Source organism: Condylura cristata, unplaced genomic scaffold (assembly GCF_000260355.1).
Source record: "Condylura cristata isolate star-nosed mole 26May11 unplaced genomic scaffold, ConCri1.0 scaffold00017, whole genome shotgun sequence".
In the NCBI taxonomy this organism is placed as follows: domain Eukaryota; kingdom Metazoa; phylum Chordata; class Mammalia; order Eulipotyphla; family Talpidae; genus Condylura; species Condylura cristata.
The window spans coordinates 19,713,582-19,737,634 of NW_004567118.1; the positions used below are offsets into that span (position 1 = coordinate 19,713,582).

Here is a 24,053-nt window from a genome sequence, read left to right on the forward strand (position 1 = left end):
GGGGCCTCAGGGCTCAAGTGGGCACCTGAGAGGGAGCTGATGCCAAGGTGTACTGGGCGAAGGGTACACAAGCGTCTCACTTCAAGTGAAAAGCTTTGCAGCATTGCACGTTGACCTAGTTCTCCAGAAAGAAAAGGAGGGGACCTGAAGTCTTCTGTGCCCTACATCCTGTCAGGCCTCTCCTCACAGCAGGACAGCTGACCAATGCCTGTACTCATATGTGTTTCTTGAATAGAGGCTCAGGGCAGGAGCCACCCACCCCAGGTCTCCTCAGGGCCTCAGGATGATGGCCGGCCCACCCAAGGTGTGCTGACCAACAGGAAAGTGATGTCAGTGAAGAGGACCACTCGCTTTGGGGGGAAGAACTACGGGAGAGACACCTGCCTCCTATAGGACTCCATCTCAGAGTCTCACCATCAGGGAAGTCAGCACCCACCCCTCACCTTTTTCCCAGGAGGCAGGCATCTACCACAGCAACCTGTGTGAGGACCAAAGTGTCAAGGACCAAAGCTGCACAATGCCCTGGCTCTCAGGTCACCCCAGGGTCCCCTTCTCCAGGCCAGACTGGGCGGCAGGTAACTTAGTCCTACCCAGAGTCCCTGTGCCCCCAGGCTCCTAGAAGCAAGCAGCTGACACAAAGCAGACAGGGGGTGAAAGGGGAAGGACAGAACCCAAGAGACTAGGGTCCAAAAAGAGTGGAGAGATACAGGATGTAGAGACACACACAGGATGAGGGACACCACCCAGAACGAGAGGAGCAACACCAGAGAGGTTGGGGAGATAGATAGAGGATGGGGAGCATGGCAGAGAAGGCCCCTCCAAGTTCCACTCTGGAATCAAGTGCTGGATCTCACTCTGTTTGTTCAAATCCTGAATGGCCCAAGTAACCTATAGACCTGGGATAACTTCACAGGCCAGACCCAGAGGCTCTGGCCCCAGTGACCTCAGGTCAATGTCACTGAGTAAACAACCTTAAGCCTGAACATCCACAGTGTCTGGCTGGGCCAGACTGCACAAGGGTGCAGGGCATCAACTGGCAGAGCCAGCATACAAGTCTGGGCCATCGAGCACAGAGCCTGTGGTGTGGGAAGGCCCCAAGGTTCGTATCTAGACCTGCTCCAGAGACTCACATCCTGCCCAACATAGTAGTCAGAGCCTTAGGGCCACAACCAAGAACAGACAGAGTTCAAGGCACATGCACATGAAACGCGTCATCAGCACAGGTCTGACTCCAGGAGTAGGGAGCCTCCGCCTCGCTCACTGCCCCCATACCTGTGTGGCCCACGCTGGGAGTACATGACAGCATCCAAACTGAGAGGCATCTAATGTAAGACAAACATTTGATCTCTAAGATATGGTATTTTTAAAAAGATTTTTTAATCTCTAGTAATCACATTACTGGTTAAAAAGGTTTTAGGGGCCCTCCCTAGTGGCTTAGGGGTCTCAGTCTCAGTACTATCACCCTATTGCCAGCCACTGCTGAACAAGTTCAATCCCCACCCAGGGAGCTGATCCACATGGTGCAGCAGACCTCTCCTGTCTAGCCCAACCTCTATTCCCCTCAGCAGTATATTTTCGTCCATTTGCCTGTTCTGCTCCCCATTCTGTCTCTCATGAAACTTCTCACCCCTGGCATCTCTAGCCTATACCCCAGTTCTTGTAGGCATAAAAAAAAAATCTTTAAACACAAAGACTTTGGGTATAATAAAATACATATAAAGTATGTATTGTCAAAATTAATTCCCTCTGTTCCTTTTACACTTTGAGTGTGGCTATTAAGTAAACTACTACACATGTAGCTCACATTACATTTCCACAGGACAGAGATGCCTTAGAGCATCATATTAAGCAGCAGGCTAGAAATTGAGACACTGGGTAGAGCATCAGCAATATGTTGAGGACTGAAAGGAAAAGAGGCCAAACATGCAGGCTTTCATTCAGCGTTGCCCCTACAGAAAGGTTCAATGTAGAAGAATACCAGAACCACACAAAGTGGGCCTTATAAAGGTCAGAGTTTGAGTCTGGATAAGGTTAATTCCAAATGGTATTAATGTAGTTCTGCTTCTATTTTAACAACCTGCTAGGAACAAGAGTAAATATCTAGAGAAGGACAAATCACTCACAACTTCAGGTAGATATATAAAACATTACCCAAAAAAATGACCAGCAGACCAAGAGACAAGAATTATGGAATGATAGAAAATAATAGAAAAACAAGGGGAAAAATAGACAATATCAACAAACCACCAAAGCCTCCAAATAGCGCAGTTATCAGATAAGGATATTCAAATTACTGTGATTAGCACTGTCAAGAAAATAGATAACAAGATAGAGAATTTCACCAGAACTAAAATCCATCAAATGGAATCAAGAACTAAGAAAAGGAATTAGGAAGTCAATATATATTGATACAGCTGAAGATAGCATTAGGAAACTGGAACACAGGTCAACAGAACACATGGAGGCTAAAGTCATGGGGAGATAAATGGATGGAAACTACAGGAAAGAAAATAATAAAATTTATAGAACACAGAGAAAAGGCCCAACTTTTGTATAAATGGGATTTCAGAAAGAAGGCATGAAGACTGGAACAAAAATGGTATGTGTAAACTGAAGCCCCAAAGTTTTCCAAAACTGAAGCAAGACATGTAGACATTGCTTCAAGAAGTGTAATAAACCCAAGAAGGTTAAATACAGAGAAAACCACACCTGTACATTACAGCCAAGACAGTTGCTGAAAATCCAGCACAGAAAATCTTAGATGCAGTAAGTGGGGGGAAAAATTAAAAGACTTGTGGCTTCCCAGGGAGCCCAAGGAAGACTAATGCTGATGTCAGCACAAACAACTGAGTAACACTATGGAATAACATTTTGAAAGAGAACTAACAATGTGGAATTTAAAGAATATATTCTTCAAACAGCAATAAAGATCTTTTAAACTTTATTACCAGCAAACAACTACTAAATGAAATACAACAGAGAATTCTACAGATAAAAGGAAATGCAGGCAGGAGCAGAAAGCTAAGGAAAAGGTGACAGCATTAGCCACTCTCAATTAATACTGACAACACAAAACAATGGTGGGCCAGGTTACATGACATCATAGAAGGCAGGGGTGGGTCAGCCAAGTTCAGTATTCCAAGCCTTGTGGATTACCCAGGAAGTGGTAAAACCTAGCTACATGGGATTTAAAGAGTAACTTGTTCACATCCTCTCTAAGTAGACCCTTACAAAAAATGCAACACAAACACCCCAAGTGCAAACTCAAAACTATCCAAACCTCAAAGCATAGTTTATCCAATTATATATCTGAACACATCTGAAACCACACCTCAGCCAATGAAATTACCACTCTATGCCCTGAACCTGCAAGTACTGATGAAACAATGACGAAGAAATACACAATAATGTAACAGCAAAATGAAGCATGAAATGAAATGAATGACATAGGCATGCTACCCCATACCCTGCTCTCTGCCAATCCCCACCTGCCCTCTCCTGTATGCTGCCTGGGAGAGTCCCCCATAGAGGGCTGCTCCCAGATCGCCGGGGATGACGTCATGTGTTTTTCCCAATATCAGAATGGACTCCCAATCTAAGACATTGCCACAGTGCTTGGCAGGCCACTTCTTGCTAGGGGAGTTACTCTCCAGAGTAGGTAAAGCCTACTTCCCATCTCATGACAGCCCCAGAATACAGCATTTGACCCTCTACAAGGCTTTTCCACCTCCACCAAAGATGTGTCATTTCCAACAGAGGGGAATGACCAGGGCCCAGGAGCAAACCCTTGGGTCTGACATCCTGTGAGCAAAAGGGAACAAGGGTAGGAGTTGGAATCTCTCTCCTTAGCACTCATACCATCCCTTGGAGGGGTTTCCAGATGTCAGGAGCCCCATCAAGCCCTCAACATATCACTCATGTCCCTGAGACCATCATCTGTAGGAGGGTAGGCCCATGTTCACCTTATCCCCACAGCCTAGACCAAGAAGGGACCATGATGAGGTCCTGGGCTCTGAGATCAGGCCTAGGCAGGCCTCTCACCCCCCCACCCCCTGCCATATATCATCCCCAAGACAGGGGGCCTTCCCCAGGTATAGGGCTACCCCTCTGCCCCCACGCTGCTCATGGATGTGGACCTACAGGAAGATGGTTGGCACAGGTGAAGCCACTCAGGTAGGTACTAGGGTGGGAGAATGAGAACAAGCGGCGAGGAGGATGGTACTTAGCAGGGTGAGGCAGGACACCACTCCCCGAGAAGGACCATGCAGGGTTGGCCACCAGACACCAGGGACCTACCTGCCTGTCCTGAGAGCACGGGTTAGGGTCCAGCGCTGCAAGAAGGACTCCCCCATCCTCACAGCAGGCAGGAAGAGTCTAGCCCTCCCTACCAGAGGGCAGAGGCTTGAGAAAGTGTCAGTGCTGGTCAGAAGTTTCCCTCACCATGCCACGGGCACCTACAGTTTCCAGGTCAGGGCCAGGGTTCAGGCACTGTGTGACCCACATAAATCAGCCCCTGGGCATCCCTGCTTTTGACACAGGGTCTCAGTTTCTGTGCCTGGCAGGCCCTGAGTACACTGGAAGGACCTGAGACAGAGTCACTGAGCCAACATAAACTGCAAGACATGGCCACTGCCGCTTACTGTACTGGAAACTGGCCAGCCCCACCCCCACCCCACCCCGAAAAGGGCAGTGGGAGGACACCCTGAACTGTCAATAGGCAGTGGTGATTTCCAGCGCTCAACCGCCCACACTTGACTGACCTCCCAGCCCACACAGCTGGAGGGCATCCCCAAGTGGGCCTAGCTGCATAAGCCTGGGTTCAGGGACCAACTGACCCCCACACCTCTGAGCACCTGTGGGGAGCCCTGGGCTCGCCCAGCGGCACGTGGGGACACAGCTGCAGGATGACACGCACGCAGCCTCTGTGGACAGGCAGGCTCATTCAGCCTGGCTGATGGCAGGGAGCTTCTCCTCTAGGAAACACTACGTCCTCAACAGCTTTCAAAACATGTTTCACCTGAATGCAAAGTAAAAGGATGGCAAGTGCAGCAAACACCGACCCATCCAGTTGGCGCTGTGACACGCAAGTCACGGGCAGGTGCCCGGAATTTCCCAGGAGATGGTCTAAGCCTAAGCGGCCCGTGTGTGTGTGTGTGTGTGTGTGTGTGTGTGTGGTCTGGACTTCATCACTGGTGGTTATTTATAATCGCAAGAAGAACCGGACATCCCAAACAGGGCCTGGCGGTGGAGAGGAGGGCCATGCTGTCACAGGGCAGCTGGAACCCCAGGGGCAAGGACGCATGAGTCGGACGGGGCCCCGTGTGAAGGACACCGGGCTGGGGATTTAATAAACCGAAAGAGCCAACTGGCCGCACACCCATGGAGGAAGGCATGGGGGCTTTTTCATCTTTTCTCCAGCCTCCAATTATCTGCCATCAGCTGAACTTATGAAACTAAATACAGAAAGTGTCTGCAAGGCCACCTTGGCCTTGGAAGTTCTGGGCACCGTGGTGTTTACAGGAGGCTATTTTCCTTCTCTGGGCAGTTACCATGGCATTGTCTTCCTCAGTGCCCCTCTGGCATCTCTTCTATAAACAGCTCTCGGGCTTGTACTAAATACACTCACTAGACCAGGATCCCAAATGCAAACTCACAAACCTCCATGCCCCCAACTATCAGGCTCCTGCCTCACTGGGGGGCAGAAGGCCCAAAGCCCTGGGCAAGCACCGAGTGAGTGACTACTTTGTGTAGACTAGCAGGGGACATGCCTCTCCAGAGGAGGGGGGAGCTGAGGTCCTGCTTGTGGGAGCGATTGGATCTGGGCAGCTCAAACCCCACAGGTGTATACCTGGGGTTTACCCAGGTTTCAGGGTTTTTAGAGGAAGAAATTAGGAGACCCCTGATAATACTTAGTGGTCATTCTTCCTACTTCTTGGTGTTTGGAACTTGCTCAGTCACAGTATGAATTCACCTCATAGAATAATGATGTCCTCAGCCAGCTTTTGTCACAGTAGGCCTCACCTGTCTTGGGTGCCCTGTATGGGGCAATCTCTTTGCCCTCAGGGCCTGGTCAAGCATGCATCATGCATCCTGCAAGCCTCTATCACCTCCACTCCACTTGCAGACAAAGAGGCCAGGGAAAAGCTTGGGAAACTACATTGCATTCGACACCTGCCACCAGCACAGTGTACCCCCAGGAAACCTAAGAAAGGGGATCTCGGGGGCCCTCTGAAGGGCAGGGTGGACAGACACGCGAGGGCCTTAGCACTCACAAGACAGAACCATGGCCCCTTCCTCATGTTCTTTGGGAGAAAACCTGGAAATGCCTAGGTATGTGGTGGGCAAGACATGCCAGGCTTCCCTGCTCAGGGTCTCCTAAGCATCCTGGGGGCACCCCTCGCAAGGGTAGGAGCCAAATTGGGGGGTGCCAAACACTGTGGTCTCCAGATGCTGCCAGGACCAGGTTGGGGAGGAAGCTAACTTCAAACCCCAAAGAAACAAGGATGGGGTCTCACACAGCAGGAGAAGCTGATCCCAGACATCATACCATCCACATGGGGCCTGGGGGTGGGGGCGTGGCGGGGTGGCAAGCAGGAGTTTCATAAAGAGACACCCTGGTGGCATCAGCTTCCTCACATATAGATGGCCTCTGGGCAGGCCTGTGAGATTCCCTGCATGAGGCTTGGTCAGGGTCTGGGCCAAAGCTGGGCTCCAAGGCAACAAAGTAAAGTGATCCTCGATCCCTCTCATTGCCAGAGCCGTTGTTCATGGCACAAGTACCCGGCACAAGGTCTACACCTAAGATGTGATGCCCCAGGGTTGCTCACAGGGCCAGAGTCTCTGCAGAACAAGCAGGACCCACATCCACAGGGCCCACAAGGAAAGGCCAATGGCCACAGGGCCCCACAAGGTGGCCCTCAGGTCCCCAGGCACCCTGCCCCCAGTCCTGTGTAACACTCACTCAAAGAGTAAAAGTCAACACCAAAGATAAAATAAAATGAAATCCCTCTGCAGTGCCAAAAATACCTCCCCACGGGATGAGGGAGCAGGCGCCAGCTTCCACAGCAGCAACTGTTGCTATGGATACCAGGCTCCAGCCAGCTGGGGGGAGGGGACAGCGGTGGGGGAAGGGGACAGAAATGGGGCACAGGGATGGGGGAGGGACAGTTGGGGAAGGGGGTAGAAATAGGGGAATGACAGAGTATGGGAAAGGGGGACAAAGGGGCAAGGGGACAGAGATGGGACGGGAGCCAGAGGTAGGGAGAACAGAGATTCCGCACAGAGACCAGCTTGGGAGGGAGGGGACATCCAGACCAGTGGGAAAGGGCAAGGAAGCCAAACGCAGCCTGCCCAGACCCCCTCGCTTGTAGGATACAGACTCTGGGGTGGGTGTGCTAAACAGCAATATTTGCAACAGAATGGGAGGAGCAAATAAGATCTCCCACAAACGTGGTCATTTCTCACTTGAACACAACAGATCCAACACACTCCTGTAGTCAGGATTCCCCCACCCAAGGGTCTATGGCAGTAGCAGGAAGCTCTCCAGCCTGGCCACCCTCCTCCTAAGCAGCAGCCTTCCTGGCCACCAGGAGAATACAGCTGTCTATTCTCTCCCTCCCTTACTTCCTCCCTCCCTCCAGAGCAGAAGCCACCCTGGAGGATCCCACCTGGCTGGTGAGATGGACTCAGCCCCTGGCACCCAGGAAAGCCAGCTACGGGATGAGCAGAGAGCCACCCCTCCATGCACGCCGGCAGAAAAAGGCAGCCGCACACTGAGCATGGGGGCACGGGACAGCACATCCCCTGCCTGTGGCCCTACCTCCGTCCATTTTCCTTTACCCTGGGGCCCTTCTGTCCCTCTCACAAGGATCCTGGTGATGACACTGGACTCACATAATCCAGGACCATCACTCACCTCAGGGTCCTCAAGTCACCTACATCTGCAGTGTCCCCAGAACCATGGAATTGCCACGAGCCCATGGAGACCGTCACCCGGCTTCCCACACGCCCCCAGGTTCACCTGCCCCTGGGCCTGGACACAGCTTCCAAAAGCTCCAGCTCTCACCTAGCTTCGCCTATGTTGACGACACACAGCCATCTCTATCAGTTTGTTTTTCCCTACTCTAAATAGAGAAGGAAACCCCAACTTTATGTGCACCCCACATAACACCCACACACCCCCATACATGTGCTGCTGGGCCTGCGGTTCCTCCAACACCCCTTCAGACCACCTCATCTTCTCTGGGCCACACCTCACCAGGGAAGCAGATCCTTGCCCCAGTCTGAAGTCCCCAAAGCACCCTCACAGCTCCCAAGGGCACCCCACACCCCATCAGACAGGCCAACCTGCCCACAGTCCCCAGGGAGGGCCTTCCTAGCCCTGAGCAGTGAGGGCTCCAGGTCAGCCTCTGCAGCAGGGGCTTGATAGACAAAAGCAACCCAGGGCAGTGAGCCATCCACAATCTCCACAGAGCACTGCTTGGGTGGGTCTCGGGATCCCCAGAGCCCCTGCACAAGCCACCTCCTGGCAGGACTGAATCAGAAGATAGGAGCAGCATTAGCACAGGGCTCAAAGCATTCAGGAAACAGCCTGCTTGTTATCACCGTTACCAATTATACCCAGAGAAGAAGGTCTTTGCAAACCTCGTGACCAAACCACCACCAAACTACTCCAGCACTAGCCCTGCCCACATCGCCCTTCTCCCAAGAAAACAGAGCCAGTACCTTTTGTTTAAAGGCCATCAGCCCGGAACACCTGCCCCTCCCCCCAGGAGCACAGGGGCCCAGTGGTTTCTGCCCCCATCAAGGAGAAATCTTCACTGTGGGCAAGGACCAGGTCCCCAGCCAGAACCCCAGGCATTTGCTCCCCCCGGCCAAGGTGCCTCAAAGGGCTTGTCATTCCCACGGAAGTGCCACAGGGCTCCTCCATGGCAAGCAGACACCAGTGCTAAGAGCCAGCAAGGCCTAATGAGGTATCATGCAGCAGCCAGTGGGCAGGGCAGCACACTCAGGACCACAGGTCAGACCCAGAAGGTAGGACCATGGGGCAGAGCCAAAGGGCAGGGCCGCAGGAGAGACCAAAGCACAGGGCAGGGGGAGAGAGCCATCAAGCGCTGACTATGACAGCAGGCACTGACCCTTCCACTGCCAAGCACCCTAGCTGTCCTGGCTTCTCTGGGCCTTTCCCCAGGGCCCATGGTCATATCTGAAGGACAACACCTCACAGTGACCTCTGGCCGGACCAGCAGCCCTCCCAGAAGCACAGCCGGATCCAGGTGGAAAGTTGGCAAGGCTGCCTGCACTTCTACCTTGCCAGGCCACGAAGGGCCTCTGATCTACCTGCACGGCAGGAACAGGACACAAAGGACCTGCCTCAGAAACACATCCATAAACTGTTCAAGGAAGCAGCCAGCAGGGCCGGAACGTCCAGCGTCATGGTCTCGCTCCCTCCGGGAACACAACAGGCTTTTGTTTTTTATCATCACTGTCATCAAATATTTACAGAGGCTGAGGAGCCATTTCAGCAGGCCAGACCTGAGCCAAACTCTTCCCAGGGCATGCAGAGTGCAGGTGAGCAGGCGGGTCCAAGAAGAACCAGGCTTCCCGCAGCGTGGCCACTGTGCCCGGAGCACTCGCACTGGGGTCTGGGTCTGGACATAGTCCAGGACATAGTCTGGATATCTTCCAGGAAGCCAGAACAGGACAAGAGTGCATCCACCCTGGGCAGGGAATGGGGGCCTAGTGCTACAGAGGAAAGAGCAAGTGGCCTCACCCATGCAGGCAGCGCCACTCCTCTGCTTCTACCTCAGTCCAACCACGCTGTCCAAAGGTCTGGCAGTGGGTGGATGGACACGGATTGGGACACCCACCCATGGATGTCCAGACAGCAAAGTGGTGCCGCCAGGGCTGCACATGGGCTGGAACAGCCAGGTGCAGGTGACCACATGCAGGAAAGCCTCAGAGAGGACAGGCCGTGTGGCTGCCCCTGGTGGGGGTGCTCCCCTGCTACATGGGGGGCCTAACCTGCCCATGGGTGCCAGTCACAGCTCCAGAAAAGTAACTCGCTTTGTCTTTTCTGTCATTTTTGCTTCATTTCCCTCACATTTCTAGAAAAATCCCACTTATCCTTTTCATGTTTAGAAACTTTCACTGTATTTACTTTCATCTGCTTTTCCTTCATTTCATTTCCTGCTGGTTGCTTTTAATGTGCTTTGCCAACTTCCCTCACCCCATCCCATGCTATCTTTCTCTGAAGTACTCCTAGCTAGATTTATTCACTTTTTGACCTTCTTTTTAACGTTCTTTATACAGCTGCAAATTCAGCTGTCTGTGCCTCCTCCCCTTGGGCAGAGTTGGGCTGCCAGACCACCCTCAGGCACTCCAGGGGAGCAGGACATTGACCTCAAACTTGCAAAGGCAACTAAACAATATCTGAGGCTGCAGGAGAGGCCCTGGAGGCTGGGCCCCAAGCCCCAGATGACCTGATTCTAAAGCCTAAAGCTCTACTCACCATCAGGTCAGAGTGGGAGGACAGGGCCCGGGACACCTCCCTCATTCCCTCTGCCACTTCCAGGCACCACCCCCTCCAAATGTGCTATGTCCTACTCCAAGTCACTCCAAATCACTGAGGGCAGCACCCTGTGCCAACAGAGAAGGAAGGTACTCTCTGTCATCCCAGAACCCTCAGTGCCCAGCCTGGCACCCAAGACCCCAGGCACCGCCCCCCTCCCTGTACTATGGTCCTCTCCCCTAGAGGCAGCTTCAGGGTACACTCTCAAGGTCCACGTCCGGCACCTACACCCCTCTCGGAAACTTGCTTGGAACCCACAAAACCAACTCACTGGCACCATCCCAGAAGATCCACCCCAGAGGCACCTAAGAAATGTGAGAACGTCTGTTAATGGTCAGGTGGTCATCATGGAAGTGGCTTTTGTTTCCCGGCATCCCCTTGGTCTAGCCAACCAAGCCCACTCCTAAGTCAATGTAGAAGAGGGCAATCACCCCAGAGCAAAATCAGGGGAGCTCATGCACATGGCCTGGGCCCAGTGTGCACTCGGGAGGCACAAGGCCTGACGTTGCCAGGCCTGGAATGCAGCTATGGAGACCATCCCCTGGGGGTGGGAGCCAGAGCCTCCCCGCCTGTGGCTGCAGGCATCCCCCAGACCTTCAGGAACACAAGGCGAAGGCACTGAGGAGGAGAAGCGTAGAACTGGAAAACAGGTGCCACGAGGTCAGAGACCCGCTCTCACAGTGCCAGGAGTTGGGAGCAGGGGTGCAAGGGATGGAACAGTGTGAAACCGGCTCCAGGAACCGAAAATCCTTAGGCGCCGAGGCACAGACCAGAGCGTCAGATGCTGTAGCGTGGGAGGCCGAGGACCCGCGGTCGAGATGTGGCGACTGAGGGCCACTGTAGAATCTCCCTCCATCGCAGCCTACAGCTGTCCCAGACCAGCAGCGAGCAAACCGCTCACGAGGGAGTGCGCGCTCCCAAAGAGAAGCCTGCGCCAGGGCAGCCTCTGCCTGGCCCCGGGCAGCAGTGCCTCTCCCACCTGTGCCTTGCCAGTGCCTCCTTCCACCGACCCTCTGCCTGCCGGCAGCAGCTCCTGCCCGCCTGACCTGCACCTGCGGGGCTTCCCTCCCCGACCGGCCTCGCAGAGGCCGCTGGGCCACGCAGGCCTCTCAGCAAGCTGTTCCGCTAGGGGCAGCCCTTTCTGCCGCTTGTGCCTATCAAGTGTCCTTTCTTCTCTCCCTTTCATAATAAACCTGCCCTTTTGGCTCTAGCTAAGGTCTCTGTGTCCTGGAGAAACTCGCCTGGGAAACTCACCAGTGCCGCTGAAAGGGGAATCAGGTGAAACCTCTCCCAGGTGAAACCTCTCCCAAGGACCCCACTCCCCAAACCCAGCAATATCAAAAATGACATCAGCACCAGTGACATGGGGGTCTTTCAGCTGTGGCAGGACCCTGGAGTCTCAAATTAGTCACTGCACTGTACAGTCTTCAGGATGACAGTCCTCCACGCTGACTCCGCCACACCCAGGGAGGTGCCGATGACTGCACTCCTGCCCGGCTCCTGTCCTCACTCTCTTCCACCTTCTCCAAAAGACCAAATTCACTCTCCAGCTCAAACCTCTTAATTAAAGAGAAGAATTCCTTGGAACCTGTCTGGGCAGATGTCAGCAGATGGCTGCTGGCCTACGGTAAGATGCTTCCTGGCTTAAAGATACAGGACAGGAGGGCACAGGCCACCTTCCTTCTGGGGGGCCAGCAGCAGTCAGGCTGAGAAGCCGCACCTCAGAGTACAAGGTTGGTGCCCCAACATGTCAAGTCCCAGGCCTGAGGTGAAGGGGACATGAGGGAGCCTGCACCCAGTTATGGGATAGAGCTGAGGCTGGGCGTACACCAGACCACCCCAGGGGGATGGAGGAGCTACCTCGGCCCTCTGGCGCCCAAGAAGACTGGTGCGAAAGCTGGGGCGGTGGGAGCCGCAGGCTGTGGGGTGATTCACCATCACCACACACGTTAGTGCAGAAGCTTTGACTATGACTTTGCAAAAAACACCCAAGAACACAAGAAGAAGCCAAGGGCACACACGGAGGAAACGGCTGGTAGAGGAAGGAGATTTGGAGCAGTTTGCTCTTGTTCAGGCTTCAGCTCCATCATGTCCACACCCTGATCTTAGGTGGCTAGAGATAGGCACCCCAAGTGACCTCCCATCATCCCACCCATCTCTGTCCTCACAGCACCAGCTGCGCCCATCCTGGCTTACTGAAGGGGCCAGCATGGCCTCCCTTCCCCTCCCCTGGGGTGAACATAAGGCTCAGATAGCATCAGGGCCTGAGGCTATGGGGGTCCAGGAGGTCAGGGTATGCCCTCAGGTCCCCTTCTTCCGTAGCCCAGGGGTCCTGAAGGAGCCCCGCAATAAGGTTTGGTTAGGCAGAGCAGTCTTATTCAGGTGCTGGTTCAAGAAGGACAAAGGCGGAACCCCCAAGCCTGGACAACCTGCACTGTAGCCCAGCCTGCTGGCAGTGTCCCCGAGCGGTTTTGTTTGGGTCCTGGCTCTATTGCTGACCAGATTCCATTGCTGGGAGGTTGAAGCAGAGAACCAGCATGACCGGGTAGGTCTTTCCAAACAGTCCAGTGATTCCAGCAGGATCACCCCAGGATGCTAAGGCCATAGATGACAGGTGTGAGACCTCGCAGAGACCCTCTATCACCTGGCAGTGGACAGGACCCAGCTCAGAGACCTTTGTCCATGTGCCACAGAGGACAGGCTGACCTAGTCATGCTCTGATCAACACCAGCCGCAGGATCCCACCAGATACATGGCCGTGCAAGGACCCAGAGAGTCCAGTGGCATCTCACAGAGGCAATGACACTATGATTCAAAAGGCAGGGTGACCATTAATGATTAAAATGGACATGAAACTAGAGGCAATGCTCAGCCCCTAAATGGCCCCTGCTCCAAAGGGGAACCATGGCAAACACAGTCAGGCATATGACCAATGGGACCCAAGGTGGATTTCAGGGACACTGGGTTGGATACATGCTGAAGGAGTCAGGGCAAAGTGTAAATGTACCAGAATAAAACACTTACAGAAAAACAGATAAAAGGCAGAGGTGGCGGAACATTAACAATTGGCACCTCCAACTTTCCGGTTGGTTTAAGTTTTACAAAATGAGGTTTGTGGGAGAAACTGGTTTGCTGGCAGAGAGGAAAAATCACCAGTGAGGAAAGAAGGAAAGGTGAGGGGTAGCAGCAGCAGAGGCTAAGGCCCAGGGTTTCCTGGTGGAAGGTGGGAGGAGGCAGGGTAAGAGGCAGAAGCCTCCCAGAGGCAGCAGGGATGGTCTGTTCTGCTTGGCAACAGGCCCAGGCAAAAGACACTACATCTTACAAGGACCAGCAGAACCACAAGGGATGAGGCAACAGGACTCAGGCAGGTGCCCCCCACCTACAGCTTGCCACTCCTCCCTACCAACAGAACTCACAATGCCCAGCCCCAGGAAACAGATCAGACGTATGTCATCAAGTCTCTCCCAGAGGCCCTTGCAGCTTGGGGAAATCAGATAATCCCACTCTAACCAGAGGGACCTACAGTAAATATTTCCCTTTGTGAATTAAAACACGGACATCTCACCTAACCATCCCACTGCATCCTGTCCGCAAATGTACCTGTGATGCCTGGAGCTGTAGTAGCCTTTATGTAGTCATGAGGCAAGGAGACTAGGAGCAAATCCAACGTGGCTAAAGAGAGTAAAGAGGAAGCAGGGAAGCCCCACTGTTCCTGTTCACACTGTTGAGCCGTGGAGCCCTCAGCTGTCCCCAGGTTTCAGACGGGGGGGGGGGGGGTGTGGATCTACATCCTCAGCCACACTCAGCTTACAGCTGAGAAGTTTCCTAGTTTATCCACCACTAAGCAAGTATGCACAGAGCCAGGAAAGCTGGAACCTGGGGGGAAGGGGTGTGAAGCAGACATCAGAGAGAAAACAAGTCCTCTCAGGGCAGTTTTTGGTCTGAGGAAAGGGAGAGCCCCAGAGGCAATCCCAGCTTTCTAGAGCCAAGTACTGTCAATGGCACCACAGAAGGCACAGGAGCCCCCACAGTATTGTGACAGAGCTGAGACGTGCCGTGGGAATGTCTGTACCTGTACCAACAGCTGGCTCCACGCCCCAGAGCTCATCCTGGCCCCAGGAGAAGCTAAGGAAATAACAGCAGAGAGCGCTACAACACAGTGGGCCCTTGAAAGATCAGGCGCCTGGCAGCAGTAGCCACATCTGCCTAATACAGCATGGCCCACACCTGGTTGGTGACATGCCCATCCATCCTGCACACATGGAAGATGAGGACCGAGGTGGAGGTGGGGGGCTGAACTATGTCACCACCGATACCTCCTATATAAACTCGTGTGTGTGAACTCCTCTTTTTAAACACAGAATTCTGAAATCCCTTGATATGATTTTTAAGACCTGAGAGCTCAGTGTGGATCTTGGCATCCTGAGGTCCTCAGCCACAAATTCAAGGGCATCCAGTCTCTCACCCAACACTAGCTGCCCTCCACCTGAAGGGGCCCTGGCTAAGAGTCTGGACAGGTTCACCAAACACCTTTAATTTCTGGAAACCTCACTTGTGAACAGTTTGAGAAACACACCCAGTTGAAAGCCAGCCCCAGCTGTCAGGTCCTTGTGAAGGAACCACCTGCTAGGCCCTCCTGGCATGAGCACAAAGGCGGGAAGACCCAGAAGCAGCTGCTCAGGGGGCCCACGGCCCAAGAAGTAGCCTAGGAGACTCTTCCCAGCCCCCACCTTGCCCGGCACAGCTGAGCAGGTGTTCCTGGGAAAGTCCTTAGCAAAGACCAGAACAAGCACAGAGAAAGCCCAAACCACAGGCTCTCCTCACAAGCCAACAGCATTAAAAGACACACCAGAAACAAATCAAAAGATGGATTGCAGCTGTATTTATATAATATATGTGTGTGAACAAGAACTTGGAGGCACCGTGCAAAAATGGTTGTATTCACCTGGGCTATGGGTGATTGTTTTCTATTTCTGAAAACTTCTCTAAAATTGCTGTTACAGGGTCTTTAATCAATAAACTATTTCCTAGAAAAATGCTAGGCTTGTGGCAAGGCTGAAAGGAATACAAGAGTTTTCTGAAACTCCCTCTCAACCTCCTCTCAGTTTACCTTAATACTAACACTGCACTGGGTGTGGCACCTTATTACAGCCGATGAGTCAATATATATACATTAGGGTTTACCCTTGTCATACATTTTGTGGGCTTGGATAAATGTATAAAGACATGTACCCATCATTACAGTACCAAACAATATTTTCATGGCCCTAAAAATCTCCCATGCTCTGCCTCTTCCTTCCTCCCTCCCCCCACCTGCTGATATTTGTATCATCTAGTTTTTGCCTTTTCCAAATGTCATATAGTTGGAATAATACAATTTGTAGCATTTTAGATTGGCTTCTTTCACTCAGTGACATGCCTTTAAGTCTGTTCCATGTCTTTGCGTGGCTGGATAGCTCATTTCCTTTTAGCACTAAACATTCCATTGTCTGGATGGAACACAGTTTATTATCCATTTATTTGCTGAAGGATATTTTCGTTGCTTCCAAGTTTTGGTAACTATGAACAAAACTGCTATAAACATCCTCATGCAAGTTTTTGGTGGAAATAAGTTTTCAACCACTTTGGATAAATGCTAACGAATATAGTTAATAAACTGTACGGTGAAAGTTTAATTTTGAAAAAAACTGCCATCGTAACTTCCAAAGTGGCTATAACCTTGAATGAGAGTTCCTGTTGCTCCATAAACCTCACCAGCACGTGGTATCAGTGTCTGGATTGTGGCCATTCTAATAGATGTGTAGTGGCATCTCATCGTTTTACATTTCCCTGATGACATCTTACATGGAACACCTTTTCATATGCTTATTTGTCATATAAACATCTTCTTTGGTGAGGTTTCTGTGTTAAAAGCTTTCTTTAAGCAAATTGTTTGTTTTCTTATTTTTTTTAGAATTTTAAAAGTACACTCTAGATACATTCTAGATAAATGTATTTGTACATTCTAGATAAAGTCCTTAATCACCATAAGTCTTACAAAAGTTTTCCTCCCAGTCTTTTCTTAATGGTATCTTTCACAGAGCATAAGTTTTTCATTTTAATGACATTCCACTTTTAAAAAAGTGGGGTTTTTTGTTTGTTTTTTGTTTTTCCAGAAAAGGAACTCTCCTGCACTGCTGGTGGGAATGCAAACTAGTAGAACCACTACAGAAAACTGCTTGGAGTTTCTCAAACTGCCAAAAATGGAGCTTCCATATGATCCAGCAATCCCCCTCTTAGGTATCTACCCAAAAGACACAAAAACACTGATTCAAAAAGATATCTGCACCCCCATGTTTATTGGTACTTTATTTACAATTGGAAAGACATGGCAACAACCCAAATGCCCAAAAGTAAGATGACTAGATTAATAAGATGTGGTACATATACACAATGGAATATTACTCAGCAACCAAAATAAATAAATAAACACATGCCTTTTGCAGCAACATGGATGGAGCTGGAAAAGATCATGCTTAGTGAAATAAGCTTAGTGAAATATGCTTAGTGAAATATTGGATGGTTTCACTCATAGCAGAGGTATAAAGGACCAGGCGAGAAAATAATAATAATGAACAACTATATACCAGAGACATTTTACGGGGGTGGAGTGGGATCAAAAATGGTAGGGGGAGGGAAATGCATTGGACTATGGTGATGGCACAGTGATTTGGTGATGGGAAGCCCATAGGGATTACAACTGAGATGGAAAAAAGGCACAAAATGATGTAAAAATAAACTATTATATTATTTTTTAAAAAAGTTTTCTTTCAGCAGTCATGCCTTTAGTGTTGGATCTAAAATATCATCACAGGCCTCTCTGGTGGCACAGAGGTTAAAGTCTCAGCACTATCAAGATATCATCAGCCACTGCAGCAGGAACATGAGTTTGATCCCTGCCAAGGAGCCAACCCACGTGTCACAGCAGAATCTCCTGTCTTACCGCTACTCTCCTCAACAGTGTATTCCAGAATCCTCTCATCTGACCCCCTTGACACCCCCACCCCCACACCTCTGGCCAATGCCCCAGTTCTTGCATGCATAAATAAATCAATCTTTAAAAAATAAAATAAAATAAAATAAAAAGTCATCATCAGACCCAAGGCCATCTAGGTTTCCTCCTATGTCATCTTTTAGGAGTTTTATTTAACATTTAGATCCGTGATCCATTTTGAATTAATTCTTGTGAAGTATCCAGATTCATTTCTTTGTATGTGGGTGTCTACTTGGTCCAGAGCATTTGTTGAAAAGACTGTTCCATCCCCATTATATTACCTTTGCTCCTTTGTCAAGGTCACCTATCTATATGACTATAGATCTGTTTCTAGACTCTACACCCCTGTTCCATCAATCTATTTCTCTATACCATTCTATCTTTTTTCTTTCCCCAAAAAATGTAGTACATATTATTAAAGCTAATATAAAGTAGAGCTAGAAATTAAGTAATCCAGGAAATCCTTAGAATTCAATCCTCCAGGGAACAAACCTGGATTTGAAAATGATTTGAAGTACTGCAACCAACCCTCAGCATGCTGTGCTAATGTGGATGGGACTTTACTCCTTTGTTCCTAACAGTCCTCACCTGGGGCCTCTGCGCCCAGAGGGACACCCCCAAACAGTCTTGGGATTTTCTGTGGCCAGAGGCAGCTCCTAACTTGCTTCTCAGGAGATTCCAGCTGTTGCATTCACACCCTTTTCCTTATCTACTGCTCAGAGGGTAAGAAGGTAGCAGCCAGGTGCTCGGCCAGGGCCTAATGCAGAAGCACAACCTTCGGCCTGCCGAGGTCTAGGGGGCACTGCACACACACACAGATCCCCTACCGCATCCCTGCTCCTCAAAGCTCAGCTTCTGTCCACTTCAGTCTTTGTCTTTTATAGCTGTTTATATTCAAGTGTGCGGGAACAAGTGTGTGGTAAGAGTAGGCTTTGTTCTGAGTACCAGTTCAGTGCTAACATGCTTCTCCACAGCCCATGGGGGTCACTAGCTCTCTTTCCACTGCACACACAGGTAAACCAAGGCCCACAAAGGCAGGTGTCTTCCCCAAGGTCACCTTGCTGGAAAGCTATGGGGCTGGGTCTGAATGCAGCAGCCCTGGCCCCTTGCCCTGGGTGTGCTGGGAAAGGGATGGACCTGGCTTTGAGACTCCTGAACTTCCCTCCGCACCACTATGGACTGATTCCACGCCCATCTTGACCACTCAGTGAGAGCAAGACACAAAGGAAAACTCCCTGCTCCCCAAAACCTCCACTGGTCTGGGTCAAGCTCTCCTCCTTCAAAGCAGTTGTCTGGAGTTTCATGTCATCACTACAGGTGTTGTCCAGGTCCAGTCTGAAGCCAGCCCAGCCTACAGACTCCAAGAGACACCTGCAGTCCAGCAGCTCTGCAAGGCATGTGGAAGGACGGGCGAGGCTTGTCCACCCAGGGCTGCAACAAGACAGCCTCTCCCCACATCTGCCTGCAGACTTCTAGTACTGGATGTCCCTCCCTGGCTTACCACCAATATACTCTATGTGTTCTCTGGTCTCCTGTTCCCGGGATCCCAGGATGCTATACTGCCTTGACCACTGTGGGACAAGGGAGCCTGGGAACATGCTCAACAAATGCTGGTAGAGATGATAAACCACACCAAACCTTCCTGTCGAGTCCCCTACATGGGACCAGCATCAGGAAACTTCTGGGACATTCCATCCCTACCTTCTTTTTAGTGATTCTTTTTCTTTCTTTCTTTTTTTTTTTTTTTTTTTTTTTTGCCACCACGTTACTCTGAGGCTTAGCCTCAGAATAAGCTCCCAGCTGCCACCTAGCAGGAAGTGGCAGGAGTGGAGGGAGACCCATAAACCCTTCAACCAAGTTTGACAGTTTGGGGTCCCTGCTCGGAGCCCAAGTCACACACTGATTCGGGCCAGAAGGAGGCACCCGCCCCCCATACCAGGTCCTCCTGAAAATGCCTGGAAAGGCACACACCCTGCCACAGCAGCGCCTGCTTCCGACAGAGAGCAGCCTGGCATACCCACACACCCCATGACCGTGACCCTCGGCTTACTCTCATGGGATGCCTGTCCGTCATCACTGACCTCACTACCCAACACCACACAGGGCAGGGGAGGGGCTCTGGGTGCTGGGTGCCCACATTTCTGCCTTGGCAGGGAAGCAATCCTCTCAGGCCTCCAGTGCAGCTGGCGCCAACCTCTCCTGCCAACCATCCAAGGCCATGGTCAGCGTGGCGCATGAGCCATCTCACTCGAGAGAACAGGCTCAGTGCTGGCATCCAAATGATTTCAAGTGACAGCTCTCCCAACAAAAGCTCTTAGGAAATTACAACTATAAAAATAAAATGCAGGGTAACAGCCAAGCTGAGTTCACCCAGCCATCCCTGCTGACCTCCTCTTCTCCCAAGTCAGCTGGGCAGACTGCACAGGGCCCCTCTGAAAGGACACCAGGCAGGTGGCCAAGCCATAGGGACCTCTCAAACCTAGGCCCGAGGCTGCCCAGAACACAAGGCATGTGCCTGGCCCATCTATGATAGACAGTGTTACACCTACAGGTCAGGTCTGTGAGCTCAGCACTCAGGTACGTGAGCTCATGGCTGCCCCAGCCTTAGGAGAGGCTGGCTGGCGATACTGATGACAGGCAGATGCACCATCCTCTGTGGACAGTGCAGGGACCAGTGTGTTCAGCACAGACACTTGCCACAAGCCCCCGCCAGCATCATCTGCTCCCAGGCAGGTAAACGAGACACAGACATCTGGCTGGACTGGTTAATTTGTAACACAGTTCCTCTATGGCTGCAAAAGGGGACACCAGCAGCCATATAATCATTGGGGTCCTAGGGTCTGTGCAAGCTACTTCCCAGTCTTGAGCCCAGGCCATTAGCTCTATGCAAGCCCATCCACCCTGGGCAGCACAGAGCAGTTACAGGATGACTTCATGATGGCACCAGGGGGGTCTAGCATGTGTCACCACCTATTGGGGCCTCAGTCCTCATGATACCTCTTTGGGACTCATGCTTGGGTGAAGCCTCAAGGATTGACACCTCTGTGAGGCAGACCAACTCCAATGTCCAGATACCAGCAAGGAACATGGGTTCCAAGCAGGATCCCTGGAGATAGTACCCAGCCTGCCACAGCAGCTCACAACCACCTTATGAAGGGAGGGAACGGAATAGAGGGTCTGAGAGCCCATCTCCTCTGAAGCAGGGGTTTGCTGAAGGAAGGGGGTGGCATCAGTGCAGAGGGCTGAAAGCCATGGCTCTCTCCAAGTTTCTCAGGGAAACATAACAAAAGCAAGTAGTCCAGGAAATGCCAGCAGGCTGGGGTCTGGGTTGGATGCATTTCCTCTACTCAAAGACCACACTGGCTCAGAGCAGGCAGCAGGTACAAGAGGGTGCCCTGAGCTGTCTGGGATAATGTCAGTGGTCTGGACCTGCACCCAGGGCAGACCAGAGCCAGTGAGGAGCCTCCAGCCCCCCAAACATTGTCTGAAAGAACAGGTGTATGGGCAGGAGCAGAGATAGCCAAAAATGACCCACGTTGTTGGGAACATGAACCAAGAAAATTGCACTTGTATTTCCACTTATTTCACTGCTATTGTAATGTATTTGGGCATAAGAAATAAAAGTTCACTCAAAAGTGAAAAAGTCAGATAATGTTTTAAAATGGCTTTCACACACACACACACACACACACACACACAAATCAGTGTCAGAGAATTCAGGGGTGAACCATCTTGCTGCCCTGTGATGTGTGACAAACACATACTGCTCTTCACAAAGCCCTTTCAACACTGATTTATCAAAGGAAATTGAAAGTCACAGGGATTCTAAACCCCCTAAGCCAGACAAAGTGAGTCCAGAAATGGGCCTTTCCTCCTTCAGCAGGAAACCCAGAATAAAGGGAGTGGGTGGTGGACAGGTACAGTGCCCCCCCCCCCTCCAGCATTCCAAGGACAGGAGAAGGGAGCAGACTGTGAAGGGTTAGTTTTGGGGGCATTCCAAAGGTTCTCCCAAGGCATTTTGGGGTGCTAGGGAAGAGGAAAGCAAAGACTAGAAGAAATCCTGCAAAGCTCCCAGCACTCCACCCTCTACCAGAAACCCAGCACTTGGGGATCTGGGGGCTAGTGGAAAATGGACATGTCCACACATGAACCCCCTCCCCAGGTACAAAGCCAACATGCCACCTATCACCCCCATACTCAAGGATGGCTATACCAGGCTGGTAGCCCTCTCCCATGATGCTGCAATCCCCCTGTACCAGCAGCTATGTCCTTGCTGGTGACCTTTGGGGTGGGGGTCCTCAAAAATAAAACAGGGCAATAGCTTCATGGTTGGTGAGGAGGCTAGATGTGCAAGTTAGTTCTTGGCAAAAGGGGCTATTTTGGCTGCTCTGGTACAAACCCTCTCCAGCAGTCAAACAGCAGGTAGTGACTCCAAAGGCTATAAATTACCCTAAGGCAAACATTAACAGTGCCCTCTTGTTGGGGGTGCTACAGAGATGGTTTCCTGGATTTTGGGGGCCCCAACAGACAGTCAAGAAGTCACCTCCAGCCTCCTCGCTCCTGCCAGAGTCCAGGAGTAAAAGACCCCTGAACAGTAGCCAGGTTCTACCCCTAGGGTTCTCTGCTGGGGGTACCCAGAGACAGAACAGCTTGCCCTTCCTTAAAGGGACTGGAAATGAACAGCCTGTCCTGAGGGTCACATGTGCTGCAATGCCCCAACCAGATCAGCTTTGCTCTGCTGGGAGGTCTTACTTGGATCTTGCCTGCTGCAGCACCCAGTTTCCCACTCATCTGCCAAGAAGCACTCGGCCAGTCCAGAATCAGGAGGCAATAATCACCCTCCAACACTCTGCCCTCTCCCACTGTTCTCCCTCCAGGTCTCAGGCAGCTGGGACACCCCAGCACACCCCAGGGTGCCCAGACCACAGCCCAAAGCCCTATGCCTGTCCTGCACCCTCAGCAGGCTCAGAATCTACGGTCAGCACAGGGAGGGGAGCTCTTAGTACCTCCTGAAGACTGCACAGGATGCCATCAGCATATCACAGAAAGCTCACATTTCCATGGCAGAACCAAGGGGCCTCAGAGGGGGTGGCCTTGAGCTCTATCTTGGGAGAAAGGTCAAAGACAGGTAGACACCCACCAAATTAGCCTAGCTTGCACACCCACATACAGGCCACTCTGCAGGGACCCAGAGGGCAGAGCAATCAAATCCATTTCTGAGCCAAAGCGGCAGGCGTCCGGCCGTGTGGCAGGAAGCCTGCGTCAGGCCTGGAAGGGCCAGCTAACTTTACAGGACACTGGGGTAGGCTTACACTCACACAGCCAGAGCTCACACTGACCGGCCCAAAGCCCAACAACTGCCCCCCCACCCCAAATGAGGGAGGGCCCATAAACACCCGCTGTGACAGGCACTGCCCCAGCTTCCAAAGTTGGCCCAGGGAAGCTCAGGTTACCATTTATATAATCTCCAGGGCCCGGGCTGACACAGCCAATGTGAGGGCCGGGTTATGAAAAATACATGCCCAAAGCCTTTGTATCAAAAACAAAACAAAAAACCCACCCGTGTTTTGCAAGCCTTGTTATAAGATCACTCTCGCGTCCATTTTATGAAGAACAGAGACTTAGAGTTCTAAGGCCATGAAGCATTTCCAGGCCTTAACCTGCTGGGCCAGGGCATACCAGGGTATGCCCTTAACCAGTCAAGGCAGAAGCCACCCCTTAGGTACCCCGGCTGGGGTGCCAGCACCTGACAAGACAAGGAAAGGTACCGACTTAAAGAGCAGCTCAGGGCCCTGAAGCCGCCCTGTCAACACCTGGACACAAGGCCCTGAAGCTTCCAGGCTGCTTTTGCAATGATACAACCACCCAGAGAGCCTGGATCAGAGCAGCTGGAGTTAAAGTCAAGGCACAGGAGGACAGAAAGGCCCTCAGAGTGCCCACTCTCTGGCGTGGCACCACTGCACATCAGGAGGTCCCACCTCCACTGTCCCACCTGACACAGCATCACCCATACTGACGGTGACACACAGGGCAGACCCAGCCATCCTGAGCATGAAGCACGCGCCCACAGCCCACCTGCAGCAGCGCGCCCCTCACCTGCAACTCGCACCAGGCCACCTCCACCCAGGTCTCGGTGTCCAGTCCCTTGTAGACAGTCTTGAAGGAGCCGCGGCCCAGCTCGATGTCAAACTTAAGGAAGCGGCCATCCAGGGATGTGGCCACGGCCTTGAGGTCGTCCTCATCATCCTCCTCCTCTTCGGGCTCATCCCGGCGAACACGCCCAGGCTCGGTCTTCACCTCAGTGGCCCCGGCGTCCTCCTTCCTCCCGGCCTCCTCCTCCTCCCCCCGGGGGCCGCCGTCTGGGGCAGGCGCGGGTGGGACAGCAGTGGAGTCGGGGCCAGGCTCCCGCGGGCCGGCAGGCTCGGGCCCGGGTTTGGCAGGGGTGCCCGG

The 24,053-nt window shown here is 51.9% G+C and overlaps 1 protein-coding gene across 1 annotated transcript in view; it reads right to left on the minus strand.

Moving 5' to 3' along the window:
* Window positions 1-24,053, minus strand: part of WNK2 (WNK lysine deficient protein kinase 2) — an 83,289-nt gene that overhangs the window by 56,179 nt on the left and 3,057 nt on the right. Inside the window, exon 3 of the mRNA XM_012726071.1 lies at window positions 23,700-24,049. Coding sequence (XP_012581525.1) covers window positions 23,700-24,049 — 350 coding nt within the window. The remainder of the gene's footprint in view (window positions 1-23,699; window positions 24,050-24,053) is intronic.